Source organism: Plectropomus leopardus, chromosome 6 (genome assembly GCF_008729295.1).
Source record: "Plectropomus leopardus isolate mb chromosome 6, YSFRI_Pleo_2.0, whole genome shotgun sequence".
NCBI classification, from domain to species: domain Eukaryota; kingdom Metazoa; phylum Chordata; class Actinopteri; order Perciformes; family Serranidae; genus Plectropomus; species Plectropomus leopardus.
In genome coordinates this window covers 24773533-24794555 of record NC_056468.1, presented here as the reverse complement: position 1 = coordinate 24794555, position 21023 = coordinate 24773533, and the positions used below count along the sequence as shown (strand labels likewise).

The 21023-nt window shown below is 38.9% G+C and overlaps 1 protein-coding gene and 1 long non-coding RNA gene across 2 annotated transcripts; both read left to right on the top strand.

Moving 5' to 3' along the window:
- Positions 1 to 504: 504 nt before the first annotated feature.
- Positions 505 to 9135, top strand: LOC121945064. Its single transcript, XR_006105937.1, has 4 exons — positions 505 to 654; positions 2639 to 2698; positions 5031 to 5370; positions 9020 to 9135. It is a non-coding gene; the product is annotated as an uncharacterized LOC121945064 (long non-coding RNA).
- On the top strand, positions 9136 to 20651 carry lzts3b (leucine zipper, putative tumor suppressor family member 3b). Its single transcript, XM_042487832.1, has 8 exons — positions 9136 to 9594; positions 9682 to 9975; positions 11288 to 11758; positions 12380 to 12547; positions 12745 to 12873; positions 13499 to 13690; positions 13937 to 14167; positions 17572 to 20651. The coding sequence occupies exons 1-8, from the start codon at positions 9136 to 9138 to the stop codon at positions 18655 to 18657; spliced, it is 3030 nt and encodes a 1009-aa protein (XP_042343766.1). The 3' UTR covers positions 18658 to 20651.
- The last annotated feature ends 372 nt before the right edge of the window (positions 20652 to 21023 follow it).

The window sequence follows — 21023 nt, the reverse complement described above, 5'->3', positions numbered from 1 at the left end:
TGCATATGAATGTTGACAGAGTCAGAGTCCATAGTCAACAGTCAAAATCAAGTAACGCTAGGTTACATAAACTATCGGTTTCTTTCATTTTAAAATAAATGAGATATAACTAAAATCATTATAAAATCAATTCACCTCTTCGGTGAAAATGGTTCTTCTCTCCTCAATGTTGTGTGTGTTGTTTTGTGCCGATCGCTTGTCTGTGGCTAGTCTTTGCGACAGTAATGCCACTTAGAGGCGCAAGGTTGAAAACTAATCGCTTATTAGAAATACCATGTGTTGCCATGCATACAAGATGGTTAAATGTGGAGGTATAGTACCTTTCAGCTTCTTTTTTGCTTTTTTTCTTTTAAACCTTTACAATCTTCTAAATGGTAGCTAGCTAGTAGATGATTTTATGTAATTTAAAATAACTTAATAATTTCACTTGTATGCTCGTGTACAGTACAGTCCAGTCACCAGAATAAAATATTGGCATTGTTCGTTTCTGCAAACCATGGAAATGTCACATTTGTACGTTTCATTTGTGATGTAGTTCAGAGCTGTAGAGCTCAGTTTCTCATCAGGAGGTGAATGTGGACGAGAGGGTGGATGGTATGAAGAGGCAAGATGGCTGCCAAACTGCAGAGCACTGCTGGAGACAAACGAAGGCAGGTAATTTTTAATGAGAGTTCTGGAAATTTCCAGCTATGTTAGTAAACAGTGACAAGAAAACTGGCTGAAAAAGAAAGGAAAATTGTCCAGAAAACTGCATATGTAATTATTTTAACCATATATTTAAATTATGTTACAGAAAAAAATATGTATACATATATTTTTCTTTTTTTAAATTTTTATTTTGTAGGGCATTTTCTTGTTTATTTTGTTGTTTTACTTTTCTTCTTGTGTGCTTATTTTCAAGTAATTTCCTAGCTAATTTTTTGTTTTGTTTTTGTTTGGGTTTTTTTTTTTTTTTTTATTAATTTCATGCTATTTTTTTTTTTTTTTTTACTAATTTCATGCTCATTTTTTGGGCCATGTCTTGTTAACTTGCTCATTTGCTTTCTACCCATGTTTTCTAAGGAAGTCAAACCAATTTGCGCAGGTTTAAAATGGTTAAAGGACCAATCCTACCACACCATTTAATGTCAATGTAGTAATAGCAGTCTTTGCCTTTAGCGATATTTGTGGGGACAAAAATACACAGAAAACTAGAGCCGAATTTATCTAAAGTGGGTGGTAGTGCCCCACAGTGGCCAAAGGGTGCCAGATTCTTCTTGGAGACCTGAGAGATTCAGGTACTCCTCACTGCAGTGTCTTTTCCCACCATGCTTACTTACAGCAGTGTTGCAGCTGTGAAAGTCCCAGTACAGACAAATACACGACACCAGTGCCCCCTCGTGGACAGTAATGCAAGTGAAACAGAAAAAGAGGCCTCACAAATGGATATTGTTCTGCAGAACACTTCATACATAACAAGGGTGAAATCAGGTAAAATGGGACTTAAGGTTAAATTAGACAAACAACGTTTTACATCATGCACTGCAACCAGTCACCAAACATGTTTTTGCTACAAATGTTCTTTAAACAACATTCATTTTTATTGGTTTAGATCATTAGTATGGGCAGAGCAAAAAGTCAGAAATCCATTGGTCCCAGACATGTGGCATGTTTATTGTCTTATGTGGGCAATAAGTACTGCAGCTAAAATAATAAGAGTTTTAACAACAAGAACGGTTTTAGGATGTTGCTTGCTGTTAACTGTTTGACTTATAATCAAAATATTTTCACAATACACTTCAATTTTTATAGGAAAGGGTTTTGGTCCAGTACTTAATGCATGCAGGTCAAATCAAACAAAAATATTAAGCTAAAATGGGACATTTTTATAAAGTAAAACCAGCATGTTTTTAAGCAACCAGGTGCCATGAAATTATGACTTATGCTATTGTGTGCCATTCTATCATGACATTTTTAGTATTTTCATCACTTAAAAAATATTAAATCTGTGAGTCCATGCCATCTACAATACTCAATTACTCAATTACTTAACAATAATTGTTAGAAGCAGGCAACAAAACAACGGGGAAAGCCTGGCAGAAAATTCAGATGATCCTTTTTAGTAAATTACCACAGGTTGTATTATGATTTAATGCATTAATGACTGAACTGATAAATGGATTCAACCATTAAAAAAACATGTTTGTCCCATTTTACCTAAATATGTTATCAGAGTGAGGTCGAGGCTCTTGACATATTTAAAAGTCCAGAGTTTCTACATCATTTTTCCTACAACATATTTTCTCCATAGAAATATAGAAGATTATCATAACAAGTTATAAAAGTAAAACTAAAGGTAATCTGCAGAATTTTAAGTGTTTTTCTTGGTAATCTACCAAAAATTGACCACAATACCTGACTTCACCCTATAGAAAACTGTTATGGGGGAAGTAAATGCATCATAAAAAAGGATAATGCAGTTCTATAACTGTCCTCTGAGAAGTTTAAACCTGGACTTAAATCTCCCTAAATTACACACATACTCCTGTAACCGTGGCATGTTGTAGGATGTCTTTCTACAAAAGGAAGTGCTTTGTTAGGAGTTTTGGATTTACTCATTTGTGCTTTTGGCCCTGGATGTTCCTTTCCCATCCTGCAGGGGGAAGACCAGCGCTGCTCACCACAGCAGGAAAAAAAGGAAGAAAAAGAGAGAAAAAAGGTAAGACCAAATGATACTATTACTGCAGAGATACAAATATTTTTTTATTTCAAATGCTGAAAGACAACAGTAGAAAGCACAACATGAAAAATATGAATTTCAGGCAAATTACAATTGAAACGTGAATCTATAGCAGTCTATTACGCAATGGTTAAGGTGGAGTAGACCTAGAGTTGTAGTTTTGTAGTATTGTTGTGTCCTCTTATCTAGTGATTTAGCAGCACTGCCAAGAGGTACAGACACAAAAAAACAAGAGAATTCAGTAAAGCTCAAGTGTTTCTGCCAAAAATGATACAAAGACATTAAAAATGTGAAGAACAGAAGTTCCACAATGAAAGACCGGATGAAAGCATTTCATTAAGGAATTGTCCATTGTTGTGTCTGTGTGAAAAACACCAAATACTAACAAGTATTAGTCTGGACAAAACAAACCTGGAAATAGAGGAGAAAAAAGACAGTTGAGTTAAGGAAACTGCTATCTAACAAAGGTCAGGTCATGCATAAAAAAGACAGAATGCAGAAAAAGTGAAGGAGGCATCTAGCAAACGCAAAGTAAAGATGACAAGCAGTCACAACACACTGTGACTGATTGAGGACTGACACGTCTGTTAGAGACCGCTGAAGAGCAGACGGATCCTTCTTTTGTACACAAAACCAGGATAACCTACCTAATATTGAGTTAAATTAAGTTGAGTCAAGACATTTTAAGTAATTTCTATAGATACATCCATTGATTACACTTTACATGTGGGTAGTTTCGACTGAACAGAGTGTTTACTAGGCAGGTCCAAGAAAAGACACTGTGGAGTTGCATGATGGGAAGTGTAGGATCCAGTTTATTTGTAGCTTGACCTATGTCAGGAAATAATAATCAGGATGTTTTGCACTTTGCATCGTTTTTTTTTTCTTTTTGTTTTTTTGTTTTTTACTATTTAAAAAAAAAAGAAAAAAAACTCACCAGTCCACCAACTTTATGGAAGTTCAATAGTAAATTGTTGGGGTTCTCCTCTAAGTATGGTGGAAGTTCAATCTGAAGCACTATACTTAAGTACAAATATGAGGTACTTGTACATTACTACATTACCATGACAGCTTTAGTTACTCTACAAACTAAAATAGATTTTTGCATACAAAGATAAAAATAGCTTTTAAAATGTTGTTGCTTTGTTAGAAACTAAACTACCCAACAGTTTATGCAATTACAGCTGAAATGATTAGTTCACGAAAATAATAGTTGCAGTCCAATGTAAAACTGTTCAAAAATCAGTTCCACCTCAACCAACTAATCTAATCATGTAATATCTAATAGTCAAAGGGGTCAATTTTCTGCAATGAGTACATGTACTTTCAAAACTCAAGTAACATTTTCAATGCAGTACTTTTAATTATAGTAGAGATTTATGGACAACACCAAACTGAGATGCTAAGAAAGACTCAAAAAGTAAATTTACTATAAACTAGAGCAGGGCAATTAAAACAAAACATATTATCTGAGTAAATAAAGAAATAAAACCAACAAAAATAGTATTAACCCATTCTTCTACTTGCTGTTGTTGTTATTGTTCTTCTTCTTCTTCTTACTTGTCTTGGCTGAGAAATAATAATGTGAAAGTAAAACAGTTTGTAGCGTAAACATGTCTGCCTGTTAAATTCCAATATGTAAATAAAGTATTTCCTAAATTAGAAATTCTTGTTAATTTAACAAGAATTTTTCTTCTTGTTAAATTAATAATAATAATGCTAATAATAATACACAAATAAATATATTCTAAATAGAGCAGTGTCATTTAAACAAACATATTTTCTAACAACAACATGAATAATCACCCCACTCCATAATAATAATAATAATAATAATAACAATAATAATAACAATAATGGCCCATTAACTGAGTTGTTAATATACTACAGGGTAAAAATATTAATTAAAACGAGCATTTTTCTGGTGATGCACCCAGTGGACTTCCATTACTGTATCCATCCATCCATCCATCCATCCAAGCTGTCATGATTTATGAGTGACCCCAAACTGAGATGCACGCAATTACTTAAACACTAAATAACTCTAAACAAGAGCAGGGCCATTAAAACAAAACAAATATTTCTAAAAAAACAAAAAAAAACAAAACAACAACAAACAAAAAAATTATGACAACTATTATTATTATTATGGCCCATTAATAAAAATAACTCAGTTATTAATATGCTGCAGGCTACAAATATTAAATAAAACAAGCATTTGTCTGGTGATGCACCCAGTGAACTACTACTACTGTATCCATCCATCCATCCATCCATCCATCCGTCACGCGGACTGTATATGACTCTATAGGCTTTTCCCGAGGGAGAGCACTGGATGGATGCCAAAAGGGGGCGTTTGTCTCATGCAGCCGGAGGGGCGGGACCAGAGGTGGGTGTGTGTCTCTCAGCTGATGCGCGTATCAACCGACCGACTCCATCATCAGCATCCGACGCTGACAGCGGTCGAAGACAGCATCCCTAATGTAACCGACCCACGGCAACATCGCAGAATAACACAGAGCCCGGCCGACCAGGACTGACGTTGCCGTGCCTTGTGACAATATTGTTTATTGAGGCTGCCATCTTACAAGCCGCCGAGCTGCAAAATAGTGAGTAGCCTTTGATGATGGACCGCCAGGATGCTACAATCGGTAAATCAAAGCCGCTGTCGTCAATGTCAATGACGCTGTGCATTTTAATCTGGATGTATTTTTTGATTCAGCGAGGCTCGTGCGCTTGTTCCTCGTCACGGGGCCTAGCGAGTAATTGTTTGGGAGCGCAGTCGATTCAGGGCTTGATGCGGATGCTGCTAAAGCCGCCCTTGCCGCCCAGGGATGCAGAGAAAAGGGGAGAGAGAGGGGGAGTCGTGAGGGGAGGGGATTGAGGCAGAGCAGCAGATAGATAGGCAGTGTATTTTACTACTACTACTATTCACCCAAGTGGAAGTAAACCTCTAGTAAATGGGCTGAGGAGGGGAGGTGCACTGGCATGACTGCGTCTATCTATCTGTGATAAGCCACAATTTTGGGGATGTGAATGTTCATATGTGAGGAAGCTCTTTAATACATGACGTTTTCGTGGCTGCAGACGATATCCATACAAACAAAATAGCCTATGCACAATATGGCCAGTTTATTAGCTACACCTGTTTAAAACTAATACACGTTCTAAAATCTGACACGTTGATTTTACTTAAAATTATTTAGGGATGCGAATTCCTTGAAAAAAATATAGGTAAATATAACTATTAGTCTTAATTTACCTTTACTTTATATCTTATTGTTAAGTTTGCTTTAAATAGTTAAAATTATATTTACTTAATTGTGTTAAGTTGGTGCAATTTAAAAAAAAAATCAAAGTTTAATAAATCAAAGTTTCTAAGTTTTAGCAACTTCAATTACCGAAGTGCTATATGTCTTTATTTTGCTGGTTGCAAAACAAGTCAGTCATATTTGTATTTTCTTAAACATGTTAACAAAAAAGAACTTGCTGATCTTCTAACTTGATAATTGGCAAAGTCCTCTTTGTTTTGATCACGTTTAGTCAGACTCACTTAGTTTGCTGAAGTTGTAAACACTTGGAAATGACAAGGTAATTCCACTTGTCATTTTTAAGTTGCAACAACTTCACAAAATTAAGTAAATACTTAACACTTACATATACAGTAAACAAATCCCGATTAATAGTTGTATTAACTTAACTGTTTCAAGGCAATTTTTCGAGATCATTTTAAGTATGATCAACTTGTCAGATTTTACGGTGCAGTCTAATGCAACAATAGTAGTTGTTGTCATTTCTGGAGGCTGCATTTTGGTGGGACGTTGAGTTGTGTTGCATTGCACTGCAATGTGTCTCTTAGTATTTTTGGACACTTTTGCCTTTACTAGATAGGAGACAGTGCTTGTGTAAAGGGTTGTAGATGATGTGCAACAAATGTCCCAGACTGGACTCGTATAGATGGATGTTGCCGTTACATGGTCAGCATCTTAGAGCACCAGGACGCCCACTGAGAGGTGTTTCTAATATTTAGTCAACTCTCACTGATATTAATTGAACTTGACAGAATACTAAACACCTCTCAGTATTATGTAGTACAGTTCGACTACAAACTACCGCCTCTGAGTATGCGCTCAGTTACCAGTTTATTATGTACACCAAGCTAAAAATATTTGAATCTAATACAACAGGTCCTTAAACCAATCCTCAAACCATTTTAAAGAGGTGCTGATTTGATGTTTTGGTTATTTGGAGGCTGTAGTGCTGTTGATTTGTCCTCCATTATTCTGAGAGCTGTTGCTAATAATTACTTATTTACTTATATTAATAAGGGTAGACCAGTACTAATGGTACTATAGTGGATTTTAAAACAGGGCCATAATACAGTGCTGTACATTTCAACAGCACTAAAAACTACAGCTGTAAAGTTAAATAAACACCTCTCTAAAACAGTTTTAAAAAACAAAAAAGACTGAATTAAGTTTTGACAGGTGTACCTGATAAACTGGCAATTAAGTGGATGGACACATTAACAGGAACAGCCTCGTGCAAACTAATACAACAGCATTGCAATGAATCACTTTTGAGTAGAAAACAGTGTTGAGATGTTGATATTGAGGTCATAGTTTGTGGTATTTTGCGTTGGATTGTTCTGCACTTAAATGTAAGGTGTTTCAGTTATCTTGTAAGATTATTTTTAGATGTTTTAAACAGCCCTAAAAAACACTTAACATTGTTTAATCTGATTGATACTTTATGACTTTTCCTAGTTTTTACGAGAATTGCTCACAAACCTGGTTTTGATTTTCATATGTTTTGTGCTTAATCTAATCTGTGATTAGTTTTGGCAGAACTTTTAACACAGCACTATCCTAAATCCACATTCAAAATAATTTGGATTTTTGTTTATAAGTAATCATAAGTGGTGCAATAGGGAGTAATTGATCTGAAACATAGGTTAATAAGCCATGTATATTTCTTTGTCTGCATGTGTATGACTATTTTAGCATCCAAAATGTATATATATTGTGTTAATGCATGCTCCATATAACATATTAATCATTAAATATTTTATTTTGTGGTGAAATAGCATTATCATATCCACATGCCGTCAGCTTTACTAAATGTGGAAGTCCAGTTTGTGGCAATAGGAGGGTTACCTCATAAAAGCATACCATACAGGATTTCAGTTACCGTTTGTAAACACACTCGCTGGTGAAAGTGAAAGTAAAATCCAGACCCAGAATCCCTTGATTGGCATTTTACCTCACAATATTTGCGTTTTTTTTTTTGTTTGTTTGTTTGTTTTGTTGTTGTTTTTTCCAGCACCGTGTCTGTTAGATGCCTGCTACTAACGGTCTGGCAACTTGTCACTACCTTTTGCTATCCACCATACCTGAGCGCTGTGATGGTACACAAACATCCCAAACACAGAAAACAAGAAAATTCAGACAAAGGACAGAATCTCTACAGAAAAAATACACCAGCACATACTTCTAGTTGGTCATAAGTGATCACTTAGAGTGATTACTTCTCCTTGAGGCAATACATTGTTTTTTAGGAAAATTCTGCATGGTATATCTTTTGATGTTTTTTTGTGATATGGGTTTTTAATAGGGTAAAAAGAAACGAAGAAACATCTTAACGAAAAAAAATGGCTGATGGCAGTTATTGTTATTATTTTAACACACACAGAAGAGCAGTGGGTTCTGTGAAACCCTAAACAATGAGGAAGTAAAGCAATATCTGTCTGATATAGATTTTAGATTGAATCAAAATTCGAACATTATGAACTTTAAAAAATGTGATTTATTGCAGGGCTGTTGTTTTCTGTTGTGCTGTACACAGGTGTTCCTGTATGTATGTCCAAAAAATGCAAACAAACTGGTGCCTGCCTCCAGTTCAATGATGCTAATGGACACAAGATCCGGTGTATTTTCTGTTTAGCGCTGTATTGGTTTGAGCAACCTCCAAGAATCACCCAGCACACAAACTAAATATTCAAAAGTAACTGAGTATCCTCATTCTTATCAACAAAGTGTATGCCATAAACAGAAAGTAACACTGTGGTTTTATCGTTAAACTGGAGGACAAGTTTCATTTATGCACTTTATTTCTGCCCTAACTATACACATATTTGTCCAAATTTTTCTGTCAGACCTGTTTCATTTTTATCATGGTGGGAGGACCACGCTGCCCCAGTATGTGGGCTGGAGTCTCCTCTGCATTAGCTATTATTGTATAACTAGTTATTATGCAATTACAATATTGTATAACACCTTTCGTTTTTCTGTGTTCCTCTAGTGTGTGTGCCCCCACTACCTGCATTAGGTTGTGATGACCCACACTACTTCCAAATGTATCTGTGACCCTCCCCAAACCTGACTCCTAACCTCTAATCCCTGACCTTTGACCCCACTATGGGCAGTGTTGGCAGTGGGGTGGCAGGAGAGCAGGAGTTTGCCATGAAGTCTGTGGGTACGAGGACCACGCTGCCCCGAGCACCTCCTCTCTCTCGCCGTTGCCCTGCCGACCGCAGCTGCAGCGCAGAGCGGCTACCCCGCCCTCCGGCGACTATATCTGACGGGACGGCGTCTAGCGATGAACGAGGGAGTGTTAGTATTGGGACTGGGACCTGTACCGGGACTGACCGGCCCACCGAAACAGCCTCATCCACCAACACTGAATGTACCATGACGGCCCCATCCAACAACAACCAGTTGGAGTGTGGCAACGGAGCAGGCCGGCGGGAGAGGGAGTGGGAGAGGGAGAGACAGCGTGAGAGGGGGAGAGACAGGGACCGGGACCGAGACTGGGACAGAGAAAGGTTGGAGAGGGAGCGAGAAAGGGAGAGGAACCGGGAGAGGGAGCGGGAGCGGGTGGAGAGAGAGAGGCTGGAGCGAGAGAGGGAGCGGGAGAGGGAGAGAGCTAGAGAGAGGGAAAGAGAGAGGATCGAGAGAGAGAAGATAGAAAGGGAGAGGGAACGAGAGAGGGAAAGGGAGAGGGAGAGGGAAAGAGAGAGGCTGGAGAACGAGAGGATGGAGAGGGAGAGGGAGAGGGAAATGCAGGCTGCAGGGTTAGATGTTTGTGGGAACATTGTGGGCCGAGGAGCAAATGAGAAGAACAGCGTTGGCATGAACCAACACCAGCACAGAGAGATGGCAGCCGCCAGAGTTGACAGTGAGAACAACCCAGGCAGCCATAACCCTCCGAACCACAACCCGCCAAAGATCCTGCCAGTGTCGGGAAAACTGGAGCAGGTACTTCAAGATTGTGGATCCCAACCTGGGGGTCAGTCATCTATGTAAAACTGCTGAAATCACATATTAGCACTGGACAAACTCGAAGTAAAAGGATCGGGACGGTCAGTATTGATGGAGGGAATGATTATAGCCACCAATCACACTTCACAAACATCTGATTCCAATTTATTTTCCTGATATCAGACAAAACACTACGTTTCCATCTTCAGTCTGACATTACCTGTCTGCACTCCAGCCAATTTTCATGGTTTAGGGGACTGGATTTTTCCTAATCAGTCTTTTAATTTTGTTTTATTTTATTTAACCCTTTATTTAAACAGAAAAAAAACTCTTGATCAAAAACAAGCAATATAAAACACAAAATTATGTTACTACAGGAAAGGACTAAAAAGCATGTTTATATATGCTTTTAGTGAGCCTTAAACAAGAAAAATTAAAAGACCCGCTAAGATACACCCTGAATCTAAAGTCAGTTTAACTTCACGCTGATATGTGGCCATGCCAACATACTGGTTTTACCAGGGTTTCAAAAGTGAGCGGAGCCAAGTTAAAAAAAACTATGTCAGGCAATATTGTGAAGACATGTCGACCTAAAAAACCCTTGATAACATCTATCAGCATCTATCTTGTTTATCCCAGTCAGCGTTACTGTTATACTTCTTCATTGGTTCTGGCGCTGAACTTGATAACGTTTAACATCAGTCCCACTGCTGGCACTGATTGGCTAATCGTAAGTGCCCCACAGCACTTATTGGATTGATGGCATTCAAAACAAAAAAATGTTTTTTGTGTCAAGATGCTAGAAGAGTAAGTCAACTCAGTGGAGTGTTTGGATTCAAAGGTCTGGACCCAGACAAAAGAACACTTTTGTGATTTTTGAAGCTTAAATGCAATCGCCAGAAATAAAAAGCTAGCATTAGGTGATAAAAAACTACACTACGGTCCCTCAATGCCTTAGCATTGGCACCACGACGAGGTTGTAAAGCCATGTTTAGTGTGATGACAAAGTCTCATTTAGCTACTTGTCAGCAACTGCCTTTTTTAAGACATTTGAAAGCTTAGAAATTTATGAGTGGGGTAATTACTGATATATTTTTTGACGTAAAACAAAATGTGAAAGTCAGTTCAGCTTGTGTTAACGGCAGACCTCTAACAGGCCTCTAACCAAAATGTTATGATGTTAAACAGACCAAAAAACTGAATTTTATCCTTCTGACTTCCACTAGAGTGTACTTTTGTGTGCGAGCACCATTAGTGTATCTCTCATTCCTTTTTTTGTCTTCCCTTCCTTCCTCCGTCTCTCTCGTAGGCGATGCAGAACAACTCAGGCCTCGTTCGTCCCTCTGCCTTCAAGCCAGTGGTTCCCAAGAGCTTCCACTCCATGCAGAACCTGGTGGGCCAGGCAGGAGGGGCCGGGAGCGAGGGCAAGACTGAGGCAAGGAGTGAAGGGTTCAGTGAGAGCAGAGGAGGCAGGAGAGGCAGGGACGGAGCAGGAGGAGAATCAGGAGAGGTCCCAGAGGCCCTGCTCCTGGACCAGGACAGCCCAGTGAGGGTCAGCAGAAGTGAGGGCGGGGGAAATGGGAATGAAGTGGTTCAGGGAGGGATGTCTGACTCAGGGAGGAACTCCCTGACCAGCCTGCCCACCTATACGGGCTCCGGGTCCGGTTGCGGGCCCCCAGCGGTCCTGGGGCCTCTCAGTGCTTCCACCAGCCACATCAACAGGTTGGGCATGGTTGGGGCAGCTGCAGGCCTGGATAAGCTGGAAAAGCCCGGCTACCAGGTAAGGCCATCATCGATACTCAGTCTACTACTGAGCTGTTGTCACCTTTAACCCTTTGAAACCTGAATAAATTGGAAAAAAGACATTAAGCATCTTTTTTAAAAAGATGATCCCCCCAAAATTGCATGAAATTAGTTAAAGTTACAAGACAGTTTCCTGATAATTAGCTTTTTTAGTAAGTAAAAAATAGAAATAAAAATAAAAGAAAAAAGGAAATTACTTGGAAATAGCTCAAATAAATATTTTTTTTTTTAAAAATGAATATTTAGAATAATTATTTTTTTGGACATTTTTCCTGTTTTCATGTGTTTTTGTGTTTGTGCGTGCGTGCGTTGGGGTGAAAGAAAGGGAGGGAGAGCGAGAGAGACAGGGAGAGGACAGAAACAAGCTGAAAATGAATAGGAAAGTAAGATAATAGATATTAAAAGTTCATAATAAGTAGTTAATAATGCTGCATATATATTTTTTTAATTATTATTTTAGTCACTTATTGCCTTTTTTTCTACATTTTCAATAGAAATCAAACCAGTTTGCTCAGGTGTCAAAGGTCACAAGAACACAAGAAAGCTGATATCGATTTAGGTTTCAAAGGGTTAATAACGGTGTGGTTCTTTCCTCCAGAACGGGCTCAGCGCCTCAGACAGTGGCCGGTCCTCCTCGGGTAAAAGCTCCTCATCCTACCAGAGGCTGAGCCACCTGAGCGATGCCCCAGCACCTCTACGCCCCTCCCCCTCTTCCGATGACATCATCCAGGACCTCGAGGACCGCTTGTGGGAGAAAGAGCAAGAGGTCAGACGCCGCTCTAAAATATCTGATATGAAGTTGTTTTACACTTCATACCAAAAAGCAGGCTGTTATTTACCAACATTTTAGGGATCAGTTGAGATGTTGAGTAGTTTAGTTGTCCCACATTTTATGATCCAAGTTGGATTTCTTGTATCTTTACCAACTAACCGGCTGCTTTGTGGCCTTTTCTTTTCTTCTAGGTGCAGCATATGCGCAGAAACCTGGACCAAAGTGAGGCAGCAATCATTCAGGTGTTTGAGGAGAAACAACGTGTCTGGGAGCGACAGATGGACGAGCTGAGACAAAACTACGCTTCGCGACTGCAGCAGGTGACCTCACTTCGTATTTTGATCTGACTAAACATCCGTGGGATGTCTATGCAGTTTATTTTTCTTTACTCACATCTTGAGTTCAAATGCAACAACAGAATCTCCTTGTTGAAGAGGCAGTGCTGAAAAGAAACACTTGGATATATAGAGATAAAATGAATGCTTGTGAAACATTCAAAGTCACATCTATTTGCTTTGTATATCTTTGCAGTCTCTTGCTACATGTTAGGTGTAAGCTGTGTTGTGCATGTGCACACTGGGGGTCAACCGATATTGTTTATTTCAGGGCCGATACTGATACTGATTATTAGTACTTAATGAGACCAGTAAACAATATTTGGAACCGATATGCATTTACGATAAAAATTAAAATATTCTTCAGTCTAAATTTAGAATTTGGAATTGAAAAACTCAGTAACTCAGAACATAAATGTTTAATCAAAACTGAAACTTACATTAATTTCAGTTTTATTTTTAAAATTAAATAAAATAAAATAAAATATTGTGGACATAATTCAGTTGTAGATCTTTCCAAAGACTGGTCGGATGCTTCAGCTTGAGGTGTAGTTTTAAATGCATTTGATGCTCCAACATAATATGTACTATATGTCCATTTTGTCTGCAGGTTACCCGCCGAGCTCAGCGCTCCCAGACTGCCCTGCAGGCTCAGATAAGCCGTCTGTCCCAGGACAAGAGGAGGCTCCAGGAGGAGATGGCGGCTCTGTTGGCCCAGAGAGAGGAGCTGGAGAGAAAGTGTCTGGATTACAGGAAGGAGCAGGCTGACATCTTGCCTCGTCTAGAGGAGACCAAGTGGGAGGTGAGATATGAGTATATGAGTTGGTGCGCTTGACTAGTTCAGTAAAATGTTATCAGGGTTACATCATGGTAGACTGAGCAGTGGAGCAGCGTGAGTGTAAGGGTGTATGTGTGAAGCAGCTATAAGTGTGTGTGCACAAGCAACCCACTTGTATGCATTGTGATAGAGAGTATATTTACTACAAATAGTACTAAATGTTAAAAAAAGAAAAAAGATTCACCCACTGACTCATTGTTGATGTGGCAGGTGTGTCAGAAGGCAGGAGAGATCTCCCTGCTGAAGCAGCAGCTGAGGGAGAGTCAGGCTGAAGTGACCCAGCGAGCTGGAGAGATGGTGGCTCTGAGAGGACAGCTGAAGGAGCTCAACGCCCAGCTGAGGGAGCGGGAGGAGACCATGCTGGGCCTGAAGGACTCCTACAGCACCAAGAGTCTGGAGCTGGAGAAGTGTGAGGGAGAGCTGAGGAGGACTCTGTCAGAGGTGGGTTTTCATTTACACATTCATTAATACTCAGCGGGGTTTAACACTGAGGATTAGAAATAACAGGGAAACACAAACAGATGGATCACTTACAGAGGATAACAGTCTCCAAACATAATAAAATAACTAACTGTTTGTCAGAAGCCTGAATTGGCATTATAACCAAAACGTAAGGCTAGTGGTACTTTAAAGTCTCAGGTCCACTTTTTTAATACTTTGAATCCTGGAAAACACGGAAAGAAGGCAATGAGCAACGAAAGAGGAAATGACTCAGATGTTAGCAAAAAATAAAAAATAAAAAGAACTACAGTATTACCCCTGAAAATTAGATATTTATTAGAAAAGATATAATTAGATTAAAAGATAGAAGAAGATAGGACCTTCTAAAAGTGGTTAAAAATTTTGTAACACAGTTTAAAATATGTTATTATTATAATCTCAAATATAGTTTGTTTTTTTTTAAGTTTTTTAAAAACTTTTTTAAGGTCCTGGTCTCATCTTGAAATCAACCCATTTTGACTTGTTTCAGTCTCCAACAAAGAGGACTTTATATTTTATTTTCAGACCACAATTGTAGGAATATCACTGAATTTCCTTTGCAGAAGAAAAACCTTTGAATAAAGATGGTTAAGTAGACTTTAGCTCTTGAATGTTATTTTGCATTTGTTTGCTTACAGAAAAAGCACTGATGCATGCATGCATATGAAAAGTATGCGTGCAAAAAGTTGAATGAAGTAAAATCTTCATTTATTTTCTGTGGGTGTTTTTATGGGAATGTTGATTTTTTTAGATCAATTTGAGGAGTGCTTATGGTTTGCATTCACATTTTACCTTAAGTGTGTCACGTGGTGTGCGACTCACATTAGGTGTTTTGGTTTTGACTCGGTCTCACCCTGTCTTTGTCCTTGGTCCTGATTCTCTCTCCACCCATCAAAATCTTTGTCTTTTCTTGCTCTCAATACAGTCAGGTCTTGTCATGAAGAAAAATTAGTGCCACCTCATTGTTTGATAACATGACTTCCAGTATGTTTGCACAAATCAAATGATAAAATGCAACCATGGACTAAACGTGGAGACAGAGAAATGCTGTAGGATCTTTTCTCAATGTTATGTTTTATTAAATTTTTTTGGCGGCCAGAAGATTTTAAAACAAGACAGCTAAAAAATACTTCAAGCCTGTTTTGGCAATTAGAAATAACGACAAAATCAAGTGCTTGAAGATAATAAATAAATAACCCAAAAAACTAGTTATCAGGTAAGCAAGCAAAAGCATACAATGATAGAAGCATACAATGATAGATAAATTCAAATAATAAAAAAAATGCAAACATACATACATATGCTTTTATCACCAGTTAGCCAAAGTTTATGCCCTTTATAACGTTATAATAATAATAAAATTACATTTAAGTCCATTAGTTTGGTTCAGTATCTAGTTGGAAATTCTTAACTTTGTCATCAGAGTAGAATTGCATATTAGTAGTATTTATGAACAAAGATATCATTCTCACTATATGGTCACCAGAATCTCCCTCAGTGGTGTATAAAACCAAAAAAATGCATGACACTCACCACAGGCATTAGGATGTAAGGCTACATTTTTCTTGGCCTATGAAAATCTTGTGTAGTTGCAGGGAATGGTCGACTTTATCATAGGCTTTAGAGGGGTCTATAAAAAGAGCAACGCAATGTTGATTACTATCCAAAGCAGTCAAAATACAGTTTACTAGAAGCGTGATTGCAGGATTGGGATGTTTACCACTAAATCTAGATTGTTGAGCATTTAAATCCTCGAAATCCTTCGGAGGGATTCCAGAAACTTGGCGAGGAGACAAGGACAAATTGAGGATTGGGCAACATTATACATTACATCTGGAGCATTTTTTTTCCTTTGTGCTGTAAGAGCTCATAAGCAGCTCAAGCGCGTATGATATGTACATATGATGTGTATTCCATTACTAAAGAGGCAGTGCATTTAAGGGCAGCATTCGTGTCTATTCAAGTACAATTTATGTCATTCATTACGAGCTCCAGGGCAACCTGCATTTTATTCCTCAAGGATCAGCATCAAATGCATCCACATGATTCAGAGCGCCATCACAATGCTCTGCAACATTAATCAGACATATTATGGACTCAAGTTGATAAGCAAGTTTAAATGTAATATTTTAATATAAAATGATGTCAGACTACAGATTAATATGCTACTTGTCTGGAATAAGTATCCAGCAAAACCCTCTACTTTCTCTGTCTGTACTATATTCTCAGCTGATACATCTGTCACTGCTGCTGTCAGCCATGCAATGCCATTGCAAGTGTGCATAGACTTGTATGCTTGCATTCATGCATGTGTGTACAATTAGCACAGCTGAATGCATATTCATTTGCATGGCTGTGTTAATGGTTTAGCACATCATCTGTATGTATGTATATAACTACTGTATGTATTGTTTATGCTTATTGTGTTTTTGTGTGCTGTTTGCTATTTTATTCTGCTCTTCTGCTCTTTTTATTCTATTTTATTCTATTCCAATTCAGTTTCCAACTGGTGGGTAGCAGTCCAAAAGTGGGTCGTAGGTCCATTGTAAATGCACCACAAGTGACTCGTAATCACAGTTTGTAAAAAAAAAAAAACACACATTATTTTTAATTACAGTGATTTTCCAGCGCAGAGCTTTTATTCTGAAGTCCTGCTGGTATTTATTCTTGAGGTATTTTTTTATTTCTTTGTGTTCTAAGCCAACATGTTGTTTACATTTTGTGAAATAAAACTGTGGTTATTCATAATGTGAACCTTGAACAAATGACTAATGAGAACTCTAGACCAGTTGGGAACCACAGTCTATGTTAAGCGATCTGTTTTCTTCACGTAGGCTGGTTATCTGTTGTCTTTAGAAAGACAAATATTCAGCTTTAATTTGAAGGACTATGTTAATTGTAAGGAACAAAACATTTACTATTGATCAAGCCTTGTCACATTTATGTGAGATTCTTGAGAACACTTTCATCCAGATATTTTGAGGTGAAAGTTCAAAGGACCCCTTTAAAAATGTCCATGCCTGTTGTTCCCTCGCCAAAATTTAGCCTGAATTAGGAGCATTATTTAGCTTGTTTACCAACAAGCTATGCCAACATGGTTAGTGCCAATAGATGCCTTACATAGTCTAGTTTGACAAAATACCACTACCTTTGCACTAGTTTAAAAAATGAGTGAGCCACAGCGTCTTAAAAACACTAAGGAGTTCAGTCAAGGGGCCAGCAAATGTGGGGAGCCATTGAGAAACACCTTGTGTGTGATTATGCACCTTCAAAATGCTGACCTTGATTTGACCTTACACACTGCAGATCAAATACTCCTATACTAATATTTCCATATATTTTCATATATTATATCCTTTCTACAGGTGTCCATCCTCAGAGAGAAGCTGGGTGTTTTCGAGGCAGAGGTGCTTAGTTTAAAGCGGGCTCTGAGTGAAGTGAGCAGAGGAGCAGAAGTTGTCGTGAGCCCTAACTTAGCTGCTGCAGGACTGTTGCCGCCTTGGGGAATGGTCCACTGCCCGCGTAACCCCACTGAGCCCTCGACCAACTCTCTCACCCCCACATCTGACACCCTGCTGAGTCTTCAGAGTGATGAAGCCAAAGCCCAAAGGCAGGAAGCTCAGAGACAGGAGAGACAGCAACGTGAAGAAGCTCAATGGCGTGACGTGCAGCAGCGGCAAGATTCCCACATGCAGCAGGACATCCGGATGCGTCAGGATGCCCAAATCCGACCGGAGGCTCAACTCCGGCAGGATGCCCAGCTTCGTCAGGAGGCTCATCTCCGCCATGAAGCCCAACTACGCCAAGAAGCACAGCTGCGGCAAGAGGTGCAGCTCCGTCAGGAGGCCCAGCTTTGCCATGAGGCCCAAATGCGACAAGAGGCGCAACTACGTCACGAAGCCCAACTCTGCCAGGAGGTGCAACTGCGTCAGGATGGCCACCAGGCGCAGCGAGGTCAAGAGGGTCACTGGGATGAGGCAGGGGAGCTGCGCAGGCAGCTAGAGCAGCTGCAGGCCGCATTGCGCCTGGAGCGACAGCAACGGGAACGTCAGGCCCTCAACTTTGACCAGGAGCGGCACACCTGGCAGGACGAGAAGGAACGGGTTTTGAAATACCAGGCACAGCTGCAGCTGAGCTATGTGGAAACGCTGCAGAAGAACCAAGCCTTGGAGAAACGAATGAGCCAGCTGGGAGCTAAACCAACCACAACATCCACCACAACCACTATTACTACTACCACCACCACCTCTCCCACCTCCTCCAATTCTCCTCCTCCACCACCAGCCCTCTCGCCTCTGTCTCCTCAGCCCCCACCCTCTCTCCCTGGCCCCATCGCCCTCACCATCTCCCCACCTTGTGAAGACCAGAAGGGCCCTCCGTCTCTCCACCAGCTTGCCAATCCCTGGGCAGGACCCTCACGCCTGGAGAGGATAGAGTCCACTGAGATATAAAGACATTTCCATGACAAATTCAACACACTCACAGTGACAAGGCATCTCACGAAAAACTACTTCAGCAATCAGTTAAAAACCCTTTCAGTCTACAATAGAATAAATCAGAACAGTCTGACATACTTTTCAAAGCAACTATAGACACCAGACGGCAACAAAGGCCGATTCCAACATTATCAATAACAAGCAGATCACCTGAACAGGAAGTTGAACTCCATTCAATCTATTTTTCAACCTCCTAAAGCAGCCTTTCTCTCATTAGTTGCACACTGCTACATCCTACCTAATCAGTGTTCATGAGAAGTGTGCCACACTGATGGATGGCAGAAAGCAAAATGTTAAACGACAATGTTAAGATGACAGCACTAATACAGGGGTCGTTTAATGCCCAATGCTAGAAAAGGACCAAGACAATCAGGGATATTGTCAGAAATTATCAACAAGAATATTATGCGGTATTTATTCATTGTAAGTCTGTGTCACTGGTAATGTAAAAGTAGAAATAGTGGTCAGAGTGTGTGATGTTAACTTGCATTTTTGGCCAGAGAGCGCCTTACTTCATTGTTTCCGGCATGTGTATGATAATAACTAATGCTGGGAATAGATGATTTTTGAAAAAAATCAAGGGTGTGATTATCATTTTCAATGCTTTAACTGTAATATCAGCAAACCAGTATTACACAGGGCTGGTATTTCATTTAAATCCCAGCAGATATCAATGTTAAAGGTCACACAGACTGATTCTTGATTCAGTTTTCAACTCATTTCATGCACAGGGTCTGACATGCATGACCCATTTAAACACATCATTAAGACCAACAGAGTTTATATTTTCTACAAATTGAATTAAATAGATATGTTTAACAGATAATCAACCCCAACTGAATATAGAATATGTTTAAGACATGGGAGAACCTGGTTTCACTGTGGATCGCTTGCAGTGACTAAAGTCAAACTCTAGAGGTCATTAGAGAGCTTTTACAGCGCTTCCAACTCAAATTTTTTTCTCATTGAGCTGCAAGGAGAATGTGAAAGAAAGCACACAATTTGAATTTGGTTATTATGATAATTGTGTTGTTCACTTTGTGGATTTACAGCCAAGAAATCTGAGAAATCAGTCCCCAAAGTTAAAAAAATAATAAAATTTATAGAATGTATGATATACTAGAAAGAAAACTTATAATAGTTATAGATTGTAAATGTGTGTATGTGTGTGAGCGAGAGAGATAGAGAGAGAGGGTGTGTGCATGTGTGTATACATATGAAAAGCTTCAGCTTATGAGATTGAGGATAGAGGGACTAGTGGCAATAGAGCAAGTGAAGATATATTAAGAGCAAAGGGATTTTTGGGGGGGCTTTAAGTACAAGTAGATGTACATCAAAGCTTGATACAAAGGCAGCAAGGCTGAAAATTCAAACTGAGGGAGTCTGTATATCCTGGAAAACTCTACTTTCTTCTGTATAGTTCATTTAGACAAAGCAGGGGAGAAGAAAAAAAACTGAAAAATGGAAAGTCTGCCTCTTTAACGGGAGCATTGAGGCTAACTGCACTATGTAGTGTCCTACACACAAGTTATGATGTACAGTAGACTCAGATGTGAATATCATGGCTTTTATATGTGTTGTTTATGCCAGCATACAAAGATGTTGCTCAAGAATATTAACTTATCTCTAAGGTATTACATAGTATTATCATCTTTATTACTGTTATTATATTATGGTGAACTGACAGAGAAAATATGTGCCATTTGAGCTTTCCTTTATGTGTTTTTTTTAACTGTGTAGATAGCCTATTGGCCTACCATAATGGTGCAATCATAGCAACCCTGTCCAAAAATGATGTTCCTTTTGATGTAGGTGATAAATGTAGTTACAGTATTGCATTGTTTAGAGAACAAAATGCTACCGATTTTATACATGTTTCAAATTTATTGTTTGCATTTACGTTACTAGTACTGTTCTGGCTTGATTAAAACCACCCCTTTGTTAAAATTCAGCAGAACTAATAAAGATATGTGAATAATTCAGCAATCTTTTTGTCACTGAGCAAATTATTTGTCTTGTCTTTAAGACAAGTGGAGTTTAAATGTTGATTCTGATCAGCTTTGAAAAGATTGACCAGAGGAAATATTTGATGTCAACCAAATAATGGAATATAGCATTATTATAGATACATATCATATTTGAGGACCTTTTAAGGAATAATTCTCAGAAGCTGACAAGTAACAACATGAAAAGAAGTATTCATGAGATTTACAGACTTTTGTCTATTTTCCGATTTTGTCTAATGACGTTCTCTTGTTAATTACTGTTATTTTACTCCAACAGATCTCTAAAAATAATTCAAACAAAAAGCACAATTACTG

Excerpts from the sequence above, each read along its gene's own strand:
- lzts3b (XM_042487832.1), top strand. The coding sequence starts at position 9,136 with ATGGGCAGTGTTGGCAGTGGGGTGGCAGGAGAGCAGGAGTTTGCCATG. Across the intron at positions 12,874-13,498 it reads ACGCTTCGCGACTGCAGCAG|GTTACCCGCCGAGCTCAGCG; the intron begins GTGACCTCACTT and ends TTTTGTCTGCAG. Across the intron at positions 14,168-17,571 it reads TGAGGAGGACTCTGTCAGAG|GTGTCCATCCTCAGAGAGAA; the intron begins GTGGGTTTTCAT and ends TCCTTTCTACAG.